Source organism: Podarcis bocagei (genome assembly GCF_964188305.1).
Source record: "Podarcis bocagei genome assembly, chromosome: Z".
Lineage (NCBI taxonomy): Eukaryota > Metazoa > Chordata > Lepidosauria > Squamata > Lacertidae > Podarcis > Podarcis bocagei.
The window spans coordinates 1482825-1508222 of record NC_138140.1 but is presented as its reverse complement, the minus strand read 5'-3'; the positions used below and the strand labels follow the sequence as shown (position 1 = coordinate 1508222).

The 25398-nt window shown below is 45.3% G+C and overlaps 1 protein-coding gene across 6 annotated transcripts in view; it reads right to left on the bottom strand.

Annotated features, from left to right (window-relative positions):
* Nucleotides 1–25398, bottom strand: part of DENND1A (DENN domain containing 1A) — a 281962-nt gene that overhangs the window by 22357 nt on the left and 234207 nt on the right. For 4 of the 6 annotated variants that reach the window (XM_081179677.1, XM_081179679.1, XM_081179681.1 and 1 more), the window contains 2 exons: nucleotides 17018–17149; nucleotides 7245–7301 (listed from right to left, as the gene is read on the bottom strand). In XM_081179677.1, coding sequence (XP_081035803.1) covers nucleotides 7245–7301; nucleotides 17018–17149 — 189 coding nt within the window. The remainder of the gene's footprint in view (nucleotides 1–7244; nucleotides 7302–17017; nucleotides 17150–25398) is intronic. The other 2 variants (XM_081179678.1, XM_081179680.1) reach the window with 1 other exon arrangement.

Sequence of the window (25398 nt, the reverse complement as noted above, 5' to 3'; positions counted from 1 at the left end):
TCCAGCCTCCTGGTCTCCCAGGGGCCAACCACATGCCCAGTGGGAAGTCCACAAGCAAGACATGGCAACAAGAGCACTCTCCACACTCGCGATTCCCAGCCCCTGGCAGCCATAGGTTTGCTGCCTCCAACAGTGGAGACAGAACAGTGAACTGACGAATTTGAAACGTATCTCCCAGGCAGGTTGTCGAAAGCAACATCAACACTGCAACATACTCACTTCGCTTAGTACCTCACAAACAGAGAGGCCAGGAATGAGCCTTCAATGGGCGGAGGTCTCACCGTGCATACAGCTTGCACAAGATAGGCTCTCAAGCAAACAGGGAGCAGAACTGTACTCTGCACATCACTGGCTACAAATGTGGGTCTTGGCCATTTCTAAGAGTCTCCAAGGGAAGCCCCCAGCCTACTGAACCTCACTTTAAGCAGCTAGCCCTAACAATGATTTAGTTTATTATTTATATGCCGCCCATCTGACAGGGTGGCCCCAGGCACTTTGGGAGGCTTCCAGCATAAACAAAAACATAGTAAAGCACCATACATTAAAAACTTCCCTAAACAGGGCTGCCTTCAGATGTCTTCTAAAAGTTGTTTATTTCCTTGACATCTGGTGGGAGGGCGTTCCACAGGGCGGGTGCCACCACCGAGAAGGCCCTCTGCCTTGTTCCCTGTAGCTTTGCTTCTCTCAGGGAGGGAACCACCAGAAGGCCCTCGGCGCTGGACCTCAGTGTCTGGGCAGAATGATGCGGGTGGAGACGCTCCTTCACGTATACTGGGCCAAGGCCGTTTAGGGCAACTTGGATGTTGTCCTTTGACTGGCAGGTGAAGAGATGTTCTTGGGCCAACAGGCTTTGGGGAACTGACTGTTTTTAATGAAAGGGCAGGTGCCATGCTGTTTTTATTTTAACTATTTGTAACTTTTAAACCTATTTTATATATTTATATAGGTTTAATTCTATCAATGCTTCATTGTTTTTTAATGATTTTTCCGCCTAAGTTTTTAACGTCACAGGAAGGCTTTCTTATGAATGTACCTTGAAAGAAAGGGCTTCCCACGGCCAAAACTGGCCTAAGCCAATCTTTTCTTCTTCTTCTTTTTTATTGATTTATTATGCAAATAAAGACAAAGAAAAGAAAAGAAAAAGAAAAACACGCACACACGCACACACACACACACACACACACACACACCCTACATACATACAGACAAAAACAAAACAGGTACAAAAATAAATAAGCAATGAAAATGGAACAAACTCAAAGAATATAAACAGTAAAGTAAATAACTAAGAAAGACACGCCAGGGAGCCGTTTCTCTGCGGAGGTGCTGGCTTTTCTGGGATGGGTTCCATTTGCTTATTTTTTGGTTTTGGTTTTGACTTCCGTCAATCACTCAGCAGCGCATTTCCTGTGGCTAAGACAGTTTGTCTGTATTTCACTATATTCCTCATCTTGGTATGAGGAGTCATATTCTCACTTACTGGTTTATTCTAAACACAGCCAAATCCTGGTTGTTGAACCTTGATTCGATAGATAAGTATTTAGGCATTCTCGTTCCTTCTGGATAGTTTTTTTAGTCTTATTCCTTAAGGCTTCGGTTAGCTTAGCAAGTTCCAAGTACTCACTTAACTTTTGTAGCCATTCTTCTTTAGATGGTATATAATTACCCTTCCAATTTTTGGCTATTAATACCATAGCCGCCGTTATTGCATAGAAAAATGGTCTTATTTTTTCTTCTGGAATTCTTCTATTTATTATCCCAAGAAGGAATGTTTATGGCTTTTTATGAAATGTAATTTTTAATAGTTTTTCATTTCATCGTAGATTGTGTCCCAGAATTTTTTGATTTCTGGGCATGACCACCACATATGAAAAAGGGTTCCCAGTTGCGATTTGCATGTCCAACACTTATTGTTGTGGTTTTCATTATTTTTAGATAATTTGACAGGAGTAAGATACCACCTATACTGCATTTTCATCCAATTTTCTCTTATTTGGTAGCATGCTGTAAATTTTTGGTTTTTCTTCCATACCTTCTTCCACATCTCTAGCTCTATCGGGTGCCCTACATCCTGTTCCCACTTATTCATTACATCTTTTATCTCTTTATCCTTTAAATCCCAATTCAAAAGCAACCTGTACATTTTGGATAGGGTTTTCTTATTATTTTGCAGCAAATCTTTCTCTAAAATAGAGGTTTTATTCGCAAAGCCATTCAGTTTTTTATGTCTTTCAAAAACAGAATTAAGCTGGTGATGTTCTAGCCATGTTATACCTATTTTCTTTAGCTCTTAATAATTTTTTAATTTAGGGCAATTATTTAATTCTGTTACTAGATCTTTATAGGTTGGCCAATTATCACTCATATTTTTCCCATGGATCGTTATTGCTTCAGTCGGCGATAACCATCATGGAGTTCTTGGTTCTACTATTAATTTCTATTTCTCCCAGGCGGCATATAAACTTCTCCTCACTATATGGTTGAGGAACCCTCTATGTGGTCTTACTCTATCACAGCCCAGGTATCCATGCAATCAAAAAATATTGTCCCCAAAATATTTTCTTCTTCTGTTTTTAATGACTTGTATACCAGCCTCCATCTGAAGATCACAGAGTGGTTCACAACATAAAAATACAAAATGAGAACACAATCACAAGGCTTTTTGTAAAAGAAACAGCATTTTTGTGCTTTCCAGGGTTTTTGTCTGCAGAATAAATATTGCTTGTTTGTTTATTTATTTATCTTTAACAATTTATATATCACTTAATCACAAATGTCTCTAGGCTGTGTACAAAAAATTCAAAAAAGTGAATAAATAAATAAATTAAAATTATAAAATCAGAATTCAGTAAAAATGCCTGCTGGAATAATAATAAAATAACTGGGAAGTTCAGCAGGGAGGGGGCCTGCCTGACCTCAGCTGAAAGGGCGTTCCATGCAGCAGAATGCTTGGCTCCTGGTGGAAATGGAGCATCTGAGCCACAGAAGAGTGGTTTTCCCAAAGAGGGAGGAGTATAAAAGACCAGGAGGCTCAGGAGAAACCCGTCCCAAATCTCTTAAGGGTCTTGTAAACTGACACAAGAACCTTGAAGCAGGTCTGGCAGTGCACGGACAACCAGTGCATGCTTTTGAGCACTCCCGTTACATGGTGGGGATACTCTGTCCCCATCAATAATCTAGCTGTAGACCAAGTCCAAGGCTAGCCCCCCAGAGAGGGCATTGCAATCATCAAGCCCTGAGGTCACCAATGCATGAATGGCTGCAGTTGGCATACCAGCTCCAGCTGGCAAAAAAGCACTTTAAGTGGTTAGAAGTGCCTTTTGCCAGCTGGGCTACTTGAGCCTCCTGTGACAAAGATGGATCCAGGAGAACTCCAAGCTGCGGACCTGTTTTCTCATAGGGAGTGTAACCTCTTCCAGGGAAGTCCACAATGGAATAGGCTTTGGGGGACAAGCAAAGTGCTGCTTTATGAAAGACAAAAAGTGGGTTCTCTCTCTCTCTCTCTCTCTCTGCTATGGCGAGGGACTCAATGCCAGATGCTTCTGACCAAAGGAGTCGTGGCTGACCTGCCCTCCCTGAAGCCCTGGTTTGCACAGCGGGAAATGGCCCTGCCAGCAGGCAGCTCAGCATGGATTCAGCATTTTGCATTTGAAATTTGCTATCAAAGCAATGGCATGAGGGCAGCAGCGCTGGGGAAGCAGGGAGGACCCCTGAGAGGTCCTGAATGCCACTGCCCCATGGGAAGGAGGGAGGACCAGATGCTAGAGGCCTCAGAGAGTGGCCTGCACACAAGGCTGATTCTCGCTCTGCAATCAAGACGGCTTAAGGCGGCGAATTCATGGCAGGAATAGAAGGATTAAGTTTGCGGCAACTTCGAGTGAACTTGCAAGGCGGAGAAACATGGGGGAAAAGAACAACAGAGCTAATTAGAGGAGCTGAGCTGTCAGAGCGCGGCTGCATGGCTCAGCGCCAGCAAACAAAAGGAATGGCTTGGCAATCAGCAGGATCGATGGAGGAGACTGCTTCATTAGGGATGATAAAACACAGAGAGAAGGAAAGGCAAGAGAGAGAGAAAGAAGGAGCAAGGGGGGGGGAGAAAGAGGGAGAGGGAAAACTGTTTAATTAAGCCTAAAGCTGGCTTGTCACTGTGCGGCGAACACTTTCACCTTAGGGGCAGCCCTCTCGGGGTGGGGAACGCTACCCGTTCTTGCCAGCAAAGGCGGCTCCCCAGCGCCAGGGGAGGGATGCTAAAGAGGATTGTGTTGGATCCTGAGAGGACTATTATGGGGGAGAGGGGTTGGGAGAAGGGCCAAATCACAGCAGGATTTCAGACGCTACCAAAGAACAGGGTTAAACGCGCACTGAGTGCAAAAGTGCCATGCGCCTGTGCAACAATGTGGAGGGCAAAGGCCAATCATGTGAGGGCTGAATGGGCAGTTTACAGGAATTTCTGCCTACCTGGGGACATCAGCTGACCTTTGTGACACATGAGGAATCTGCCTTCCTTGAGGCACACACACACACACACACACACACACACACACACACACACACACACACACACGTTCTTAGGGAAAGAGTACTGGGGGCCTAAAATGGATCAGGGTTCTGGAACCAGGTTTTTATTCTAAGAGCTGCTGCAGGGAAGAAAGCAGAGGAAGGTGTGGTTTGTTGGTCAGCCCTTAGAAACTGAAGGTTGAGGTATTCTGAGGCAGCCAACCGCGGGCTTCCCTCATGATGTTTTGGACTAATAACTCCTATCTGCCCCAGCCACCAAAGCCATAATGCAGCTGACGGGCACCAGGCTAGTAAAGGCTGCCCCACATGGATTCTGTGAAGACGTCACTTCCTGAACCCAGCTGCCATGAAGTGCTCCAAGCAACAAAGAATCTGGATAGGAGCGTTGCAGGGTGGATGAGAAGAAGCACACAGCACTAGGTTTGTCCTCCACAAACCTCCATAGTGCCGCAAATGGGATCTGGCCACTGCCACAGCTCGAGTAGATTACCGCAACGTGCTCTGTGCATTTGGAAACTTCAGCTGGTGCAGAACGAAGCTTTCCTACCAGTCCAATTCACAGTGCTGGCATTGAGCTTGAAAGCCTAACACCAACAGTGGGGGACATGTGGCCCTCCGAATGGTATTGGACTCCAATTCTCATCAGCCCCAGCCATGGTCAGCAGTCAGGGATAATGGGTAGTGTTGGAAGACAATATCTGGAAGACCACAGGCTGGCAAGCCTGGGTATAGAAACATATGATTTATTCAAAGGGAGGGATCCCTGACACATTTCTAGCAAATGATCTTCACCGGGGAGAATGTGACTTTTTAAAACACATGCACTGAAATGGAGAGACTTTGCAGACTGTTTTCAAAGCACATGCCACTGTGAGCTTGGGCCTGGGACTACTTTCTAAATGACTTGGTTTTTGCAGAGAGGAGTCCTGCGAGTAGCAACATGACTGCATGAAACCATCTGTGAAGCTCCCAAGAATGACTTGGGAGCATCAACAGTTTTCCTCCAAGTTGGTTCTGTGTAACCAAACTCCCCCAGGTTGTGAGAAATTGGAATGCTGTGCAGGGATGTCCCTCCCGACATGTCCTGCGATAAAGCTTCCCATCTAGGAACAACCAGCTATTATGGCACCTTCTGTGGTTAACTCCCAACCCTCTAATCCACCATGTTTGGCACACAGATAGGTGACAATATCTCAGAGGACAACTAAGGCATTGCAGCTGAGAGATCAAACACCCTTGGCAAAATGGGCTTTGATGTCAAGACCAGCCAGCTTGGAGCAAGGTTGCTCAGCAGTATTTTGTCTTTGTAGACTCTTGCTGCAAGGGCCTGCTGGGAGGAGAGCAAGGGGGACATGACCCAAAGCTTTTAGCTATAGGGTGATAAAACACACACAGAAAGTTTATTTCCTAGGCAATGAATCTCAACAAATCCTCAAGGGTCTCCAGCATCAAGGGCTCTGAACAACAGAGGCAGACGCAATCAGCACCACCTTTGACACATGTAGGAAGGGAAATTATCAATGCATAAATCCATAACAATGACGTGCCGAGCTGAACACCCACTGCAAAGACATGCACGACCGGAACTAAACTCAGAAAACATGCGCTGGAAGTTTAGAGCAAATGGCACACCCGACCTGGCTGCCAACCAACAGGAGCAGGAATCTGAAGCAGCAGCAGCAGCAGCAGCAGCAGCAGCAGCAGCAGCAGCAGCAGCAAAATTCCCTTATTCAGTTTTAGCAAGACAGTTTGGAAACTTGCCCTTGGTTTCTTTGATCTCACTTTCATGGAAGAAATCGGATTAAAGAAAACAGGGTTCTCTGGTAAAATGAGGGTTGCCAGGACAAAAATCCCAAGACTGCAAGGAGAGCAGCCTGAATGACACCAACTCTGGCGCAGGGATTTTGGGGTGGGCAGTCAAGGCGCGTTTTTCACAGCAGGAGCAATGGCGTCATCTGCTGGAATGGCGTTTGTCAGGGCCAGGGGGCCTGGGGGGCAGATCTTGCCCAACACAGGATCCTTTTTAGCTTACTGAACTTCACTGCTGACCAGGGATGTGGTCTCTCCAAACCCAAGTGCAACATGCTAACCCCTCTTCCACACAAGGCACCAACCTCCTTCTTTGGGCAAGGAGGAAGAGTCCTAGAATCAATGCCACATCTTCGCAGGTATCTGGCAATGAGGAGATGTGAAGGAGAATGAAATGCTGCTAAAAGGGGACCAGCATTTCCTTAATGTAGATCCTGTACCGCATGACAGTACACTGCAAGGTCCTCTGCTTGAAAAGCTACTTGTTTCCAGTTATATGCTGATTACTGAAAGGAAAAATTAACCTGATCTTCATTTAGCAAGTCTACATTTCTGTGATTCTATGACTGCTTTTGTTTTCTTCCAGAACACATGGAGGGCACAGATCCAGAGTGCAGAGGATGTTTGCAAACCTAGGGTTGAAATTTAGAGGCCGGTGCAAGTCTTCAAAAGCTCACTAGCTAAAACTGCATGCGGAGCCTAGAGGACTGAAAGTGAGAGAAAGGTGTCACAAGAACAGCAGAGACGCTGCTGAAGACAAGCAGAGCAAAAGGAAGACCTTTAGACTTAAGTCTACCAACGAAAGGGCAGCGGTTCCCTTTTGGGCTTGGCAAGGCCCACCAAGCAGGATTTAGTAAGACGATGGAGAGTGCAGGGTTAAAGGTGGCAGCAGAGAGGAAGAACGGCCAGCTACTCACGGGCCTGGAGGAGCGGTGGATCTTGGGAGGAGGTGGTCTTGCTGGTCGGGTGCTTAGCTGTGGCATCAAAGCGGAAACTTCAGTCATCAGCAAATACAATGCACACTGGACATTGCTGCATGCTAAATACGCAGTTCCTTAAGGCCTCTTTGAGATGCACCCCCAAGCTTTTTGCAGCTGACAGGTCTAACACCACTACAGGGCAGGTAAATGGGGTGGGGAACCATCTCTAGTCCATTTCAGGAGCCCTTTTGGGGGATTAGACAAAGTCACGGAGGCAGTGGCAGTGGTCTATCAATGGATACTGGATGTGACTCCTCAATGGAACATCCTTGCTCAGAGGCAGTCTACCTGAATACCAGCTGTTTGGAGGGGTGAGGAGAGAGGCATCAGGGGAAGGCTGTTGCCCTTCTGCCCTGCTTGTTTCTCAGAGGAGGCATCCAGTTGGACACTGGAGGAAGCAGGGCACTAGACCGGACTGACCCAGTAGAGCTGCTCTTACATTCTGGGAAAACCATGGATTATATTATATCTTTTAAGATTTATAACACACACACAGGCCAAAATACAGCGCTGCAGCCACTGTGAACATCGTTTAGAAGGGTGGTGCTTTTGCAACCCTTGAAATGTGGAGAATTTGGCTGTGTCTTTATTACGACCTTGCCCAACCTGGTGCCATCCAGCTTTGTTTAGCTACAACTTCCATCAGCCCCAATTGCACTCCAAAACAGCTGGAGGGCACCAGGTTGGGGAAGCCAGCTCTATAAAGGAGCAGAAAGACTAAAACCTTCATTGCACCCCTGTGCTCTGCTCCATGCAGGGGTCTGTAGAACGGTTAGCAAAACCAAAAACGCTGTACTCCAAGGAAAGCTGATGAGATTTTCTCCCCCCCCCCCGCCCTTTTTCATGAGAAAATGCAAAGAGCTGCTCATGACAGCCCCTGGGGTGCCCAGACACTCTCCAGCCTTTATGAAAAGTTAAGGGCTAGAAGCTTGCTTTTTTAAATTACGAAAGAAGACTAGAGATCCTTTGGGCATGGACTGTGATACTGCGTGGGATATTTCCCTCTCCTGCCCACACGTAGGACTGGCCACAGGGGATGCATCTAATTCTCCCGGCATTTGAAACATTCCAGTAACGGCCACTGCTGGAATGGAGGTGGCCTGTGAGGAAGGCCCTCGTTTTTCTGGTAAGACAAGTAAAAAGGGGGAGCAGAAGGACACCCACCCACCCACTCCCACAGTGCTTTCTCTTTTCAAGTTCAGGAGCCCCCCCCCCGTCATACTGCAAACACATATTCAAAGGACGTGAAAATTATATTTACTAAAACCAGCATCCGATTTGCAGTTAATTTGTTGATGCAGCAAAACAGATTGTTTCCAAAAGGTCAGAAGTGGAAGCTGTGGTGGAACATCAGCCTAATTACCTGTGCTACATAGATGAGGCTGTGGATGTCCATGCTGGTGCTGCTGAAGGCAGCTAAATTACTGTCACAGGCCTCTTGTCAAAGGAACAGGCAGTGGGGTCTCTGCAAGGGAGACGGGGCGGGATGCTTCCCGGCTCTCCTGACGGCTGCCGCGGTGCACTATGCATGCGCCCGCTGCGAGGGCATTGGGCAGGAGCCTTGGCCTGAGCCCAGAGATGGTGATGGTGTGGATTTCACACCACTTCTCCAGGGTCCGAAGACACTGCCTTTGATCTCGAAAAGCCCCAGATAGGATGTTGGCTTCCTACCCTCTTTTCTTGTAAAAAGAAGAGCTCGCCTGGGGTCCCAGAGAGAACGCTGGGACTCCAATTCTCATCAGCCCCAGACAGCGTCCTCAACAGGAGCTGGAGTCCAGAAACATCTGGAGAGCCACGCGTTCCTCATCACTACCCTGTATCAGTAAAGGACAACCCCCTGCCACCGTATGTTACCATATTTGTAACCTGCACAATAAATAAGAAACCCAGCAGAGTGCTCTGAGCTCTCCTGAAGTGATGGGCGGGGGTCTTCTCCAGGCAGCTCCTGCTTTATTCACTTCTACCAATGAATAAATCTAAGGAAGTCAGATTAGCCTCAACCAGGGCCAAGGCCTTTTCAGTGTTGGCTCCGGCCGGGTGGAACGCTCTGTCTCATGAGACCAGGGCCCTGCGGGATCTGATTTCTGTCCGCAGGGTCTGTAAGACAGAGTTGTTCCGCCTGGCCTTTGGCTTGGAGTCAATTGGATTCCCTCCCCCTCTTTCTTTTTCCTTTCTCCTCCTGTGATGAGGCTGCATTTTAATGTTGTATTTTAATCTTGTTTTTAAGTTGCATTCATTCAACTCATTTTTATTATTGTTAGCCGCCCTGAGCCTGGCCTTGGCTGGGTAGGGCGGGGTATAAATAAAAATTATTATTATTATTATTATTATTATTATTATTATTATTATTATTATTATTATTACCAGCGGAGGGCTTCCGCCCGCCCATCAACGGCAACTTTGAGGACAATGGCTGGGGCTTCCTAGTGCAGAATAACAGTGACTAACAGGGTTCCATAAAATAACATATAAACTGTGGAGAAAACAGAAAGCAGAGGTTTTTCCCTTCTCTCTCAACACTTGGGTGGATGGTGGTTAACAGATTGAGGTTGAATCCCAACAAGACAGAAGTACTGTTTCTGGGGGACGGGGGCAGGCAGTGGGAGGCATCTGTGTGATAATATGGGAAACAGGATGTTGAACCAGATAGGCCTTTCACCTAACTACAGGGAACCAGGCAGAGGGCCTTCTCAGTAGTGGCACCCGCCCTGTGGAACGCCCTCCCACCAGATGTCAAAGAGAAAAACAACTATCTGACTTTTAGAAGACACCTGAAGGCAGCCCTGTTTAGGGAAGTTTTTAATGTCTGTTTTATTACTTTATTATTATTAATAATAATAATTTGGTTGGGAGCCCCCCAGAGTGTCTGGGGAAATCCAGCCAGATGGGTGGAGTATAAATAACAACAACAACAACAACAACACAACAACAACAACAATTATTATTATTATTATTATTATTATTATTATTCAGACCCAGCAGGGCTCTTTTTACATTCTCAAAAGCAAATATTGAAAAACAATGGAAGGCAGCACATATCATTCATGTTTTAAGCTGTCCACAGAATTCTTACTTCTTCACTTCTCTCAAGTGGAAACATCCTTTTTTGGATAACCTTATGCTGTTTCCTATTTGAAATTTAAAAGTGGTGAAAAGATGAGAGGAAAAGCATCCTATTTTAGGTAATACAAGTATCACCAAAAGTTCTCATCCGTCAGGTAGTGATAAAAGCACGCCTGTGCCTGGTCCCAGCTGCACAGTTCCAAGCCAACAGCAAACACCTCCATCCAAAGCAGATGGGCAAGACCTTCCCATCAGAACCACAAATTGGATACCCGAAAGCCACGGAAGAGTCTGGGTTTGTGACATATGTCAGATTCTGAACAAAAGGCAAAGTCAAAACAGTGAATTGGCTGGATTCCAAGTCATGGCCGATGGGATATAAAAGCACACTGTAGGGATGCACTGTGTGGCTTTATTTCTGCCTCCCACGGATCCCCATATCCCCTGCTCCCCAAGCCCAGCTTAGATCATGACCTCCTTGCTTACCAAGGCCCAGCAGCCTCCTAAAGGTCTTGCTGTTGTGGTTGGAATTTACTTATTTATTTAGAATGCCAATGGCTTTGGGGCAGTCTTACAGAATCAACCTGAAAGTCCAACTTTCCAGTGGTGGCCCCCCCAGACATGGAATGCTCTCCCCAGGGAAGTTTGCCTGGCACCTTCACTGTACTACCTTTCCAGCAACTTTTAGTGGCGTTGCACACATTATTATACGGTTTTATTTGCTGCTACTGAAATTTCATGTTGCTTTTTGCTGTTTTATTGATTGACGATCTGTATGTTTTATTGTTCTAAGCCACCCAGAAAAAAGAGTTAGTGAGCAGCATATAAATAATGAAAATAAGTAAATACTGATTACTTAATTAAAAGCATTGCCGTGGCTTCTGCTCCTTCAATATACACTGCTGCATAAGGTTAAGAGTTCTGGGCTAGAAGCTGGAAGAGACCAGGGGTCAAATTCCCCCCCCCCCCACACTACCATGAAGGTCACCGGGTGACCCTGGGCAAGGGACTGCATATCTCAGCCTAGCCTACCTCACAGAGCTGCTGTGGAGAGTCAAAGAGGATGGGGGAAACCATGGGCGCCACTTTGAGCTCCTTAGAGAAAAAAGTGGGATATAAATGCAACTAACAAACAAGCAAACTGTTTCCCAGACGCTTGTTTAGAGCATGAGCTCAATTCATTTTTGGCAGGGTGGGGGAGGGGACAAGAGGGGGAAATTGCTCAGAAAGTCTTTCCAAGTTCCTGAAGCATGACAGTTGAAATGCCACCAAGAACCAGCAGACGTCCACAAGAAAGTCATTGTGGGCTCCCCTCAAAGACAAAAAAACAACAAGAGAGAGGTCAGCTCCTCAAAACCTGGAACACATTCAGCCCAGCATGCCCAGAAAACCTGTCCATCTCTGGCTTCAGCAGAGTTTAAAATCACACAGCTAATAGGTTAACAACTGTTTTTCTTCTGCTTCAAATGAAGAATATCAGGAAGCCGGGGGAATATTCGGCTTTCCAATTTGTACCGACTGCTCAGTGCTCCCTGCAATGTGTGTTTGACAGGGCTGACATTTTGTACTGCTGTGAGACGGGGGGAGTATGTGTGACATTTTTATTCATGGTGGCGTACGCCCTTGTAATGATCAGCCCCGGTCGATGTGCTTACTGCAGCAGCCCCCAAGCCCTCGGAGAACAAACAGGAGTCGAAGGTACCAGCAGTTCGGCTGCCTTGTTAGACACCGCCAGGATCCTAACGAAGAGCAAATGCTGGAAAATTTCACTGTCAAATCCTCAAGGACACTGTCAGCAGAGAGCTAACTGCATATATTTCTCATTTAAAACAAGGAAAATTCACCAATTGCGCATTAAGCAAAAGACAAAAAGCCACACCAGGTTTTTAAACTTCCTCGCCTTTTCTTCTTTTTAAAACTGGTCATTCTTGCAGCTTCTCATGGGGAGCTGCTGGTTGCCGGGCTCAATGCTGGAATACATGTCTACAAAACCCAAGGCAGACCAGCTGATTTAAGATGAATACCAACAGACATGAGCTTGATTATCTGGGGAGGAACAGAACAGTCTCTCCTCTCCTGCAGATGGAGTCATATATATATAAAACCATCATTCCGGAAACATGCCAGCTTGCTGAGCTCTTGGTTGTGTTAGCACAAGAGTTTGGAAGTTCAGAGGGGTTTGGGCAGAGACCCATCAGCAAGCCAACCGTCTGCCCAATTTACTAGAGGCAGAAGATTGCTGTGATGCTCACTGTTCCACTGTGTTATGCGTGTGTGCATAAGGAAAGCAACTTGGCTGGGGTCAAGTGAGCCTCACTCTACCACTCACTACTGGCCTCAATGACCAAGTTTTGCATTTTGCAAATGTATCTGGCTGCTCTTCCTTGTTTCCCTCCTCATTCCCCTAACCTCCCAATCTTCTCAAGGCAACAGGCTACCAGCTGAGAACTGCAGAGAAGCCTACACACAAGGAGGCAATAGACTGCAGAGCTCTGTCCCTCCCAAGGCTGTACTTTCTTCAAGTGAGTGAACTGTTCAGGGGAAGAGGGATAAGCACCGCTTGCTGTACTCTCTGGAAGAGCAAGGCTTCCAGTGAGAATCCAGGTACATCTTCCTTAGGGTCAGGCATGTCACAGGCATGGCTTAAGGCTGTAACAAGAGTGCGACTGATGGCAAAAACTTCTCCTGCCCCTCGTTTCTGTGGCAGAGTCTTGGTGGAGCTTCACAGGTTTGCACCAAACATGTCATGATGGGCTCCTCTTTAGCACATTCTGCAGCAAGATTTCACTTTCATAAGCATTTTTGCCACGTAACTGGAGGGGTTCCTGTAGGGATTACATCCTTTCTCTCCCGCTCAATGTGGGATAAGGACTGAGCAGCACGCATGTGTACTATTACACTGGAGAAGGAAAATTGTTTGACAAACAGCTTCAAAAGTAGAAAAAAATCTCTCAAAATGGAAGCAGATGACTTTTCCTCCCCTCAGCCAGTTATGACCCAGCCGCAGAGTGGCCCAGCTGTGAAACCGTTCCATGCTTCATTCTGTACAGCATCCCTCTAGGGACACTTCCTGCAGTGGTCAAGAGACCGGGGTATGGAAGTCAGAACCGCCAGCTAAAGGTTGCAACTTGAGCAATAATGGAAATTAAGAACTGGTCTAGACACACGCAGCTCTTCTAGCTCCTTGATCTTGAACTCAAAGCTCCATAAGCAGGCAAGAGAACATTGCAGGTTTGGCTGCTTCAGATTTAACACACTCAAAAGATTCTAAATACCACCCATTCCCTGCCTTGTCCCTTAGCCACAAGGTGCAAAGCGACAGGAACTGCAGCCGTCCCCACTCCCAAAGAGAGCAAGGTTTCAAGCTCCGGAACTGAGCAAAGGCAGCAAACAGGGTTCTCTCCACACAGCCTAACGGCTGCAATTCTCAAGATAGGGGTTTAGCTAGCTTAGAATCAATAGAATTGCAGGGTTTGAAGAGATCCCTCAGAGGTAATATAGCCTAACCCATGGAAATGCAGGAATCACACCTAAAGAATCTTGGGCAGATGGCCACCCGACCTCTTTTTCAAAACATCCGCCACCTTCTGAGGCATCCCATTCCACTCCCAAACAGCCTGTCCTGCTTTTTGCGGGAAGAATAATGCTTTGGTGACCTTGTTTTCCCAGGCTGCCTGAGAATCTGCTGCGAAACAACTGCAGAGCCAGAAACGCTCCCATGGCACACAGAAGAAAGCCTCCAGCTGGACAGAGCAAGACGTAGCCCCGGTCGCCATGAAGCTGCCTGGTCATCTAAGCCGCACTTGGGCCCCTTTGCCAGAAGAGTGATGACAAGGACCACACGGGGCACAAGACGCACACCACTGGCTGCTGCCAGCTACAGCCAGGCAAGCCCTAATGAGTTAAAATTAAATGCTGCCGTTGGCTCGCCAGCCCTGTCCCTCCTCCCCTTCAGCTAATCTGAAGAAAAGGCCCGCTTGCTTGGTGGCGGCGTAGGACAGGGAGAGCCGAGCTGCCGGCTCACTTTCAGCAAGCTGATTAAGGATTTCAACCCACAGCAGCCAGCAGACGTCTCCCAGAAAAATAAATAGACTGTATGCAAATGTGTTTGTCACTCTGACAGCACATCTCAATTAAGGCGTCTTGCTGGGGCTGGTGGGCTGAGGAGCTGCCACAGCCACAGCAAGCCAGCCTGCGCTACTGATATGTAACACAGCCTGGGTGGTGTTGGGGTGAAGAGTGTTGGAAGAGGACTTGGGAGACCAGGGTTTGAATCCTCGCTTGGCCACTGAAGTTCTCTGGGTGGCCTTGGGCCAGTCCTTGTCTCTCAGCCCAGCTTGACTCACAGGGTTGCTGTTCCCAGGATAAAACCAGGAGGGGAAGCACCATGTACCCCACCTTGAGCTTCTCTGGAGGAAAAGGTGGTTTATAAGAATAACAAATAATAATAATAAGATTGGGGAGGAGGCGCTTGACCCTCACCAACATGAATGCATTTTCTGAATTAAGGATGCCATGATGAGAGCAGACATGGGTGGCAAGGAATAACTGAGGAAGCGAACACCCCTCTTTCACATCTTCCTCTCGTTCTGGGAATGTGCAAACCACTCCAACTTCACCTGGATTTTCACTCCTTTTTAATTATCTGTATGAGGCACTTAAAATGCAACATTAAACTTAATACAATAATAATACTGGGGTTTCTACTCACATCTCCACACTAAAACCCATCCCTTCTCAGGAAAAATGCTTTGACAGCTTTTAATCCGAATTATCACCAAGCTATAAATGTGGGCAAAGGTTTGGCAGAATGTGGCGTCTGCAATGTAAGGACGGTCGTTAATGTGTTTCTCTTGAGGAGAGACCCAAACCAGCGGAACAAACAAAGGCAAAGAAAGTGAGAGAGGAGAGTTACTGTAAAAACTACATCATTTTGGAACAATCTCCTTCTGCCTTATTAACCCACCCTGGTAACAGCGGCAGCACACACATTTTCTGCTCCCCATGTAAATCCTTTGTGTGCAATATTGTGTGCACAAAATGACTTTGCTTGGTGTTCTTTGAAAAGTAGTTGTCTTCTAATGATGAATGGAGAAGAGGGGCATTGCTATTCGTTAGAATAAAAAAGGAGCTGCTGGAGCACAGCCCAAAAGCTCTCAGGGTCTCCTGGAAGACACATGGGGCCACCACCATCTTCTGAAGCTAAGCATGTCTGAGCCTGGTCAGTGCCTGAAAGGGGTGACTGCCTGGGAACTACATGTATGCTGCCTTGGGTTCTATGGCAGAAGGAAGGAAATAAGTGCAAGAAAGCAAACGAAGCAAACCTGTAATGATAAACAAAGTGGAAGGGAGATACATTCCTGCAACACAAGAGCAACTGATCTCAAACCCATTCACTCACGCAGAGAAAAATACACCAATAGCTGGGCAAATACAGAAATTTCATTAGGAGGCTCTGAAGGAGGCCTCTTCTAAATATACATGTCTCTCTCCATGTGTGTATGTCAGAGAGTGAGTGAGGTTTGCATAAAAGCAGCCATTATAAAGATACACCAGTGAATGATTGCATCTTATGCATAAGGAGACATGAGTTTTCAAACCTGTGTGCGCATTTAAATGAAAATATTTGGTGCCTTAATGTGGCATCCAACACTACTGTTGTTTAAAAAGCATTAAAGTGTTTAAAAATAATAGTGCTATTTCAGTATTCAGTATAATTATACCTACCGTCACATGGACACTTGAAGAAATCAGGTATTAATTCACACCTGCCCTTTAATATTTAAACGTCACAGACTAGTAGGGAAGATTAGATTAAAATTAAAACTGGGGCCAACAAATCTTGTGACAACAAAAAGTGAACCCATCACACTTCTCTCCCACCCCACCCCCGCTAAGGCGAAAGCTGGAAAGTTGATCTCAGTAGTTTTGTATACGTTTTTCTAATTATTAGCCACTCCAATCCTGGCTAAGTTTCACAAATATATTGCCAGGGCCATAATAAAAATAACTAGCCTACAGAGCACCAGAGTCAATACAGAAATATGCTATTAAAGAACCATTAATTGATTTTCCAACCACAGTTCATTGCTTTTTCTGTTCAAAGTGTGCCGAAGTGCTTATTATAATAAGCCGCTCGCTGCTGACACTAATAATTGGGCTAGATAACAGAAGACACCTTAAACGGAGTCACAGGGAAGGAAAAAGCTGTCGCCTCCGCGATGGAACCGGCAGGATGCTTCCCCCTTTCAGGTTAATACATGGCAAGAGATCCTCAGAAGTATGAGCAAGAGGAACACAGGCAGGGCATGGTAGGCAAGCCTTGTGAGGGCTTCAGATCTGAGTCAGCTGCCACTTCCAACTTTAAAGCAAGCCACTTGTGCGAAGCAGAAGATGCTGCACAGCTCTAAATCCAGGTGTCTTTGTAGCGATGTGCAAAGTCTGGTTTTGTGCACACGCAATAACCCTTTCACACAACATGGATTGCCCATGATCCAACAGATTTTGGGGCTGCACATGACCCAGAACTGCTTGGCTTCCCAGGGACCAATATGAGTCTGTGTGTGCATCTTCCTATAGAGAAAGCAAAAAGGAAGCCAAGGCGTCTGAATCATGCACTTCAAATAATTCCGACCTCCCCCACGTACCTGCCCAAAGTGCACAGTGATTGGCCTTCTGTCCTCGTGGAGTCTGGGATCTCTTTGTTCAGCCAGCGGGGAAGGAGTTGTCCATGGCAGGGAGTTTTCTGGCACAGTGGAGCAGCCGTTCTCTGCAACGTCCTGTATGGTAGGAAATGGTGAATTGCATGGCCAGGAACACTCTTGATTAAGGGCGAGGGGCAAAAAGGAAGGACTCGGGGATAAAACTGACTGAACAAGTTTTGATGTTAGGAATGACAACAGCAACAACAACAACAACAGCAACAAAAAAGCATAGATAAAAGAAACCAATTAGCATATAAGCCACTGCCACACTTTTGTTCTTTTACAAGTTATATAAAAACTCAACGCACATGCCACAGAATAACAAAATATCCCCCAAATTCCAACTCTGGCTGAAGTGGCCCTAAATAAATACATAAAATTAATCAGACACATAAAGACGGTCCACCAAAGACAAACCATTGCACAATCCAAAACAAAGCATATGGAATAACAAGACCTGCTGGAGCAGAGCCAGGCTGGCGTCTGCAAGGGAAAGTCCTCTCTCACAAACCTATTGGAATTCTTTGAGAGCATATTGTTAAGAGCTTGTGGGGTGACTTGAACACCCTTTCTAATTCCTGAACCCTCCTTTCTAAGTCCTGGGTGCTAGACACTGGGTTTAACATGTTAAAATCAAGCCAGGCTGGCTTCCTGTGCTCAAGAGATCACCTGACAGAGGGGCCAATAGAAGAGAACAAAAGGGAAGGTGAGGAACCATTAAGGGACACAGAGGAGTGGCTGTATGCCAGAGGGCAGAGAGGTAAGGAGAGTAGAGTTAAGAGTTTAGGAATGCAGTTGGCCTTGATGTCAGCTGACGGTAAAAGGTTGCAGTCTGTTAAATGCAGTAAGCTGCAGCAGAGGGCCAGAGAGCCATGGCCGATTTCTGCTGGCATCCAAAGCTGTGGCCATGGGAGAAGAAACCTCTTGGAGAGTTAATGCTGTGAGCCCCTCCATCGCAGGCTTATGTAAATAAGCCATATATCCTAAAGACACCACAGTCTCCGCTGTGTCTCATGTCCAAAGGAAACACAAACCCCAGAGAAGCACCTGGAACCCCTGGAATCTCACACCTCCCAGCATATAACAATATAGACAGAGGCGATCTGGTTGACATTGTGTACCTGGACTTTCAAAAAGCTTTTGACAAAGTACTTCACCAAAGACTCCTAAGTAAGCTTAAGAGCCACGGAATAAGAGGAGAGGTCCTCTTGTGGTTAAGATGCAGGAAGCAAAGACTAGGAATAAATGGGAAGTTCTGCAAAGGGAGAAAAGTAGAAAGTGGAGTCCCCTAAGGATTGGTATTGGGACCTGCGATCTAGAGTGAGCAGTGGGGTGGCTAAGTTTTCTAATAACACTAAATTGTTCAGAGTAGTTAAAACAAAAAGATCGTAATGGACCTCTGCAAACTGAGTGGGAAGGAAAATGGCAAATTAAATTCAATGAAAACAAGTGCAAAGTGAGGGACGTTGGAGCAAAAAACCCCCTGAATTTCACATACGTGCTCATGGGGTCTAAACTGGAGGTGACAGACCAGGAGTGAGACCTAGGGGTCATAGTGGAAAGATTGAGGAAGTGTGCAGTGGCTCTGTGTGAACAAAGCTAATTCCATGCTAGGGATCATTAGGAAATGAATTGAAAATAAAACTGCCAATATCACAGAGCCATTATATAAATGTCCGGTGTGACCACATCTGGAGTAGTAGTAGTAGTAGTAGTAGTAGTAGTAGTAGTAGTAGTAGTACTCCACCCATCTGACAGGGTTGCCCCAGCCACTCTGTGTACATTTCTGGTCACCTCACCGCAAAAAGGATATTATAGAATTGGAAAAGGTAATCAAATTTATTTTAATACTGATGCAGAAGTTGGTTGTTACCTGTGAGGGAAAGCAAGAGGAATTTGTAGATAATTTTAGATAGTTCAAGAAGAGGCACAGAAGTTGAGGGCTTGCAATAAAGTAAAAGTCCACAGAGGGTTTACCAACCATATTCTTAGAAATGCTTTGTATAAGGTATGAACTAGATACCAACCACCACTAGAGCCATATACACCATGGTGGCTGTCCCTGCTAGAGGCGTTCGCAGTAAAAAATTTAAATATGGAAAGTAATTGGGCAACATATACTCAGTTATTAAGAGAAGATTAAGGACAATTAAAGTTAAAATCATTTGAAGAGATAAGACACTATCTTACCGATTGGCTCCAATTTCATCAATTAAATAATGTTTTCAATTCAGATAAAAAATTAGGTTTTGGAAAAGAAGAATCCAAATTACAAAAATATTATTAAAAAACAACAAGAAATTATTATCCAAAACTTATGATTTGATACTAGAATGGGAATTTAAAGAGAAATAAATAAAAGAAGTAATGATCTAATGGGCCCAAGACATCGGCCATGTAATACAGATAGAACACTGGGAAAGACTTTTGAAGTTGGGTATAAAATTTACCGCCAGCTATTCCATAAAAGAGAACAAAATGAAAATGTTTTATAGGTGGTATATGGCACCCTCCAAACTTGCCAAGATATGTAAGTTAAAATCTAATCTATGCTTGAAAGTGTGAGGAGGTGGAGGGGACTGTGATCCACGTATGGCGGGGCTGCAAAAAAGTTAAAAGATTCTGGGGATGTATCCACAATGAGTTAAAAAAGATGTTAAAATTTCTATAAAGAAAAAACCAGAAGCGTACCTATTGGGTATCTTAGGAAAGGACATCCCACAAGATAAGAAAAGATTATTCTTCTATACCACAGCCACAGACAGGCTACCACTTGCAAGGAACTGGAAAGGAAGACTGGGTATGTAATTTAAGCGAATTCATAGAGTTGGCGAAGTTAACAGCAACCATAAGGCACCAGACTAATCAGAATTTAAGGTCAGAATGACAATGCTTTGAGGATTACATGAAGAAACATATTCTAAGGATAATATGTTGGTATGTATAGACTAAATAAAAAATTCCTTCCAGTAGCACCTTAAAGACCAATTTAAGGTGCTACTGGAAGGAATTTTTTATTTTGACTATGGCAGCCCAACACGGCTACCTATCTGTAACTGTATAGACTAAGTTTGTAAAGTAGAACTAGAAAAAGGTAATATATTAAGGATATTAAGGATGACCAAAAGACGCAATGTTAGTAAGAATCCAAAGATTAAGAGATGATGAGTATTGGGGGAGGGAATCCACATGGGTGTATGATTTGGTTTTTGTCTTTGTTTCTGGTTATTTATTTATGTATATTATTATTTTGTGTTGTTATTGCTAATTGAATATTGTGTACCTTTGGAAAATAAAACAAAATTATGTGTGTGTGTGGGTGGGGGGAGAAGTCGAGGGCTTGCTATTGAGGCCCCTTAAAACTGCAGTTGACATGTTATGGGAGCCTGAGAATGGCCAGGTCAGGAACGTAAAGCCCTGTTGTGGATGTTTGACCTTGGAGAACCAGTGCTTGAACTGAATCCAACCCATCTGAGCATCTGATATTTTAAACACTCAGTGGCCAGCAATAGATCTCTGTTGGCTACAGAAAGACCTCTACTATGATGAACACACACACCCCGGCTTCTGTCTCCTTGTGGGGCACTTTGTTGACTGTGCACCAACTTCCTTACAATAATGCAATTTGTTACAGTAAGTTGTTGCAGGCCACACTGATTCACTGGCTCCTTTCCCTTGTGCACATGCAAATGTCAAGTTTGATTTTTGGAAACTCTTAAAGTTAAGTAAGCTGTACCCAAAGCTAACTAAATGCCATGTCAAAGTGCCTTCTGGACCCAGAGTCTCCCACAACACTGACAGGTGAACCCAGTATTGTCTACCCTTGACCAGCAGTGACTCTCCAGGGTCCCAAGCAGGGAAGGGTCCCTCTCACCACCTGCACAAGGATCCTTCTTCATGGAGATGCTGGCAGTGCTCATATCCAAGACCTTCAGCAAGCTTGGCCTACCAGTGAGCTATGGCCCCTCCCTTGCTGATTTTGTGAGTAATTTTGGACCTGGTGCTTAATCAAAGCAGGGACGAATCCACAAGCTTACATTTGATTTAACAGAGAATATTCAGGAAGGTAATTACAGCTCTTGCTTTCAGGACTGACCATAAGAAACAGACAAACAAACAAAACCAACCATAAATCATGTTTCATTGAAGCTTTGCAATGTGCAAATATATTTAAATGTAACGAATCAATCCATTAGTTAAAAGTGGGACAGCTGATAATATTTTTAAGCAGTCTTTAATCGATTGCTAGTAAGGAACAGTGGGAACTGACAAGCCAACACCTTTTGGCCTTTAAGAAAATTGAACTAAACTAGTGACTTGAGTTCTGAGTTCATGGCTAGGTGAGTGTGTGCGCATGCATGCCATGTAATGAAAACATGTTGAGACGAAGCAAGATAGAGGGGCAGTCTTTGCAGAGACAGGGAGGCAGGAGCTCCTAGAAGATCAGAGAAGACTGAAAGCTTGGGACAATCAGTTGAGGAATAAAGCCTGCAACCTGGTGATCCTCAGTTTTAAACCCCTTTGCAACAATGTCAAGGAAACAGTGCTTGGTAAATATAGAGAGAGCACTGAACGCACACATGACCCTGCAGCCAGCTGCTTTGATGGAGTGACCTTTGACGTGCCCCCTCAAGTTCTACTCTTGCTCAAACACTATAATGAGACATGTAAGCTGATAGCCAATTAGAAATGATTCTTTTGGACACAGGATGACCTAACACACTCAGGTCAAACAAGACAAAGGATAGATGGACCTTATGAAGAGCTTTGTCTGCTCCAGACAGAAAAACAAGAGGACTTTTCAGACCCAGCTGGTGGAGCCACCGTCCATCAAGGCAGGCAGGAAGGGTGGCAGCGGAAATTAAAAACTTGTTAAAGAGAAGCCCCTAGACAGAAACTTTGTATGAATGGTACAATACCCTCTTGTCTTTGTAGAACACAACAAAGTGGACATCAGGGGGCAGGAGCCATGGATGTAAGAGACACAACTTTGTCAAAGAGATTGAGACCATATCTGGCAGAAATGAGCAAAACAAGTCAGAAAAAAGAGGTCAATGCCATTGCTGGAACACCTTGACAGGTGGAGGAGAACAGCCCTTGTAATGGTGTAGTTTCTCAGGTGGATTTCAAGAGTACACAAGCACAGAAGGCAAAACAAAGGCCTGGTGAGAGAAGGTGAAGAATTCTGTGAGGCCCTTTTGCAAACCTCTTGAGCTATTTTTACACAGAGTGGCGCTGCAAGGTAAGGGCCCAGGTGAAGAAGTGAAGGTTCACCAACCTCCATGACCTCTTCTCATTTCAACTTGACAAGTCCTGGCGGGTTTTCCATTTTGAAGGGGTAGGGACAGACATATGTCTCCCTTGGCAATTCCATTGCTCAGGTAACACAGAGAGATGCCCTTCATCCACAGAAGAGTTACAAGGAACAAAGCAACTGGAGATCCTAAGCAGGCTTTGAAAAGTCGCATCAAGAACATGTAAGACAGGTGTCCAGCTGTGTCTTCTAGTTGTGTGTCCTGCAAATCGACTGAGATGCATGCATGAGCATTACAACACAGTAGATAGTGTTCTGAAACTGTTCAGAAGAGGACAAAGAAAAGGCGCCACCGAAAAGGAGAAGAGGGCACAGAAGTAGCTGCATTAGTTTGTGGCAGCACGAAAAAGAACTGCTCAGGTGACTAAGTTTTCATCCACCGAAGCTTATTCCAGACAGCGCTGGAGAAGCATTCACTTGCGCGGTGATTCACTCTCTCAAAACATGGAAAGCCCCCTGGGTTGATTTGAACAGGTCACCTCCCTGGCCTTAGGCTGAGGTTTTCAACACCATACTGACCAAAGCAAGCTGCAGCTTTGACCCTAAGAACATTTGCAAAAGGGACCTGACGCTTAGAAAAAGACCAGTCTCCTGGTGAAATATTTTTTAAAAAAATGCTAGTTCTACTCAGAGTATACCCATTGAAATCAATGGGCACAATTATTTATTTATTTCATAAAACTTATATACTGTAGGGAAAAACCTCAAAGCAGTTTACAAAAAAGATTTTGAGTTCCTCTTAATTTCAACCGACTTATGTACATTCATTCCAGTATGCCTATTCTTATTAGAACTTGGTTTGATACAACCCACTGGTCCTACAAGAAATATTTGCTCTGACATGTCAAGTTAAGCTGAACATTCAAGACCAACTTCCCATGGACCAGATGCCTACAAAGGTCCTCTGCAGGGAAGCCTCTCTCTGGAACGCCGAAGGAAACAGGCGTTGATGGGCACCCACACTGGGGATTTTCAGAAAGCACACAAATACGTAACTTTTTATCAAGGGTTTTGAGAATGTGCAATGCTTTATCTTTATTTATTTATTTATCAATACACCAGGGAGGTGCATAGCAATACAAAAACCATTAAAAGCAATACAAACCAATAATCAAAATGATTGGCCACCCAAGGAATTTTTAAAGCAAATTGTTATATATTGTTTTTGTTCTGCTTATTGTGTTATTGGTTGGTTGTTATTTGAATTGTCTACTGTCTATTGTATTTTATTGTTTTATTGTGCTGCAACGTGCCTTGGGACCTTTGGTGAAGGCCAAGTTACCAGTAAATATTCCCATCACCCCGGGATGGTGTGGGCACCTGAAGCAGTGACCCAGTGAGATCCCTCTGACTCTGTGGGTTTCTGTGGGTCTCTGCCAGATCCTTGATTCTGGAGGTTTGAGCCTCTCTTCCTTTCGTATTCCAGGACAGTAAGAAGTTTTGCACAGACCAGACTCCTCATCTCCCCCCACCCCAGGTATATTACGTATTATGCTCAGATGTGAAGGAAAAGGAACTGCTCTCTGCCCATCCATGGAGGCACACTTTCCCCAAAGAACATCCATTTTAGGGCTAAAAATCTTTGGCTCATCAAGACGACGGTCTAACACAGAACAAGCTTCCACCCCCCTCGTACTGCGGCATTATAGGCCCCTGGAAATGGTGCATCTCAAAGGCACCGCAAAGTACAAGGGGTTGAAGGACAAGGCTTCTGTTGGAACTAGCAAATAAACTAGCAGCCTCATTTGCAGCTGGCCACTGATGCCTTCCTTTCACCATTTGCAGGGCCAGAAAACAGTGCCCTTCTCCCTCCTCCTGGCTCTTCCCTTGCGCTGCCCAATTCTAGGGAGCCGGGTTTCAAAAGAGACAGAGTAAGATGATAGCTTGACATGGACCACCTTCTTCCATTTGTGAAATGGGGCAAAAAAGGCTGCCTTTACTTTTATTTTATTTTTAAAAAATGTCCCTGGGCATGAAATGAAGCTGCCATGCTTTTTCTCTGTTAACAATCTTTTGCTCTCATTCATAAGGAGGCAGTGGAAATGATTGCAGATGCTTTTAAAACCCCAGACCACAAACGGAGGTGGTATGGGAAGGGAGCTCCATTCAATCTCTGCGATCATATTAGAGGAGGACCTTACATACACCAGCCTGACCTCTCCAGAGGTCAACCCAGCATTACCCATTTGCAATTCAAACCCAGAGATGGAGCAGACCAAGGGCAAAAGCAGGCTCTTGATTATATTTGAGAGGTCATCATTGCTATGCACAGTCAGAGAAAGCCGCTTTCCTGTCTTCAGCGCATTTTAAAATTCCTCCCATTGTCGTACAGAAAAGCCACTCCTTATTTGGCAACCAAGATCGTAAAGGTGAGGCTTAAGGTTTGGTTCTTCCTTGCCAAAGCTGGGACACTTTTCATGTTAATGCTGGAAAATATGCAGGGGGTAGCGAGGTCAGTTTCACGGCAGCCTCAAATTAAATCGGCCAGGAGACGGGGGAACACCAGCCCAGTCTTGGGAGCTGGGGAGGGAGGCTCCCACCCTGGTCTGTCTGTCTCTCTCTTGCACACAGGCAGAATTTCACTTACAAAAGTGAAGACTGTCATTAGTGAAGGAAACCAAAGGCAGGATCTGCAGATGCCAAATGGAGGAACAGCTCAGGCTGGGCTGATGGATCTATCAACAGCCCCAGCCAAAGGTTCCTTCCATAGGCAGCAAAATGGCACCAGACATGGTGTCTGTCTAATATTAAAGACACAATCACACTTGGTTGTAGGATGCCATCACAGCGTCTAAAGAATGCTTTAAAGGTAAAGGGACCCCTGACCATTAGGTCCAGTGGTGGCCGACTCTGGGGTTGCGGCGCTCATCTTGCTTTACTGGCCGAGGGAGCCAGCGTACAGCTTCCGGGTCATGAGGCCAGCAAGACTAAGTCGCTTCTGGCGAACCAGAGCAGCGCACGGAAATGCCCTTTACCTTCCCGCCAGAGCGTACCTATTTATCTACTTGCA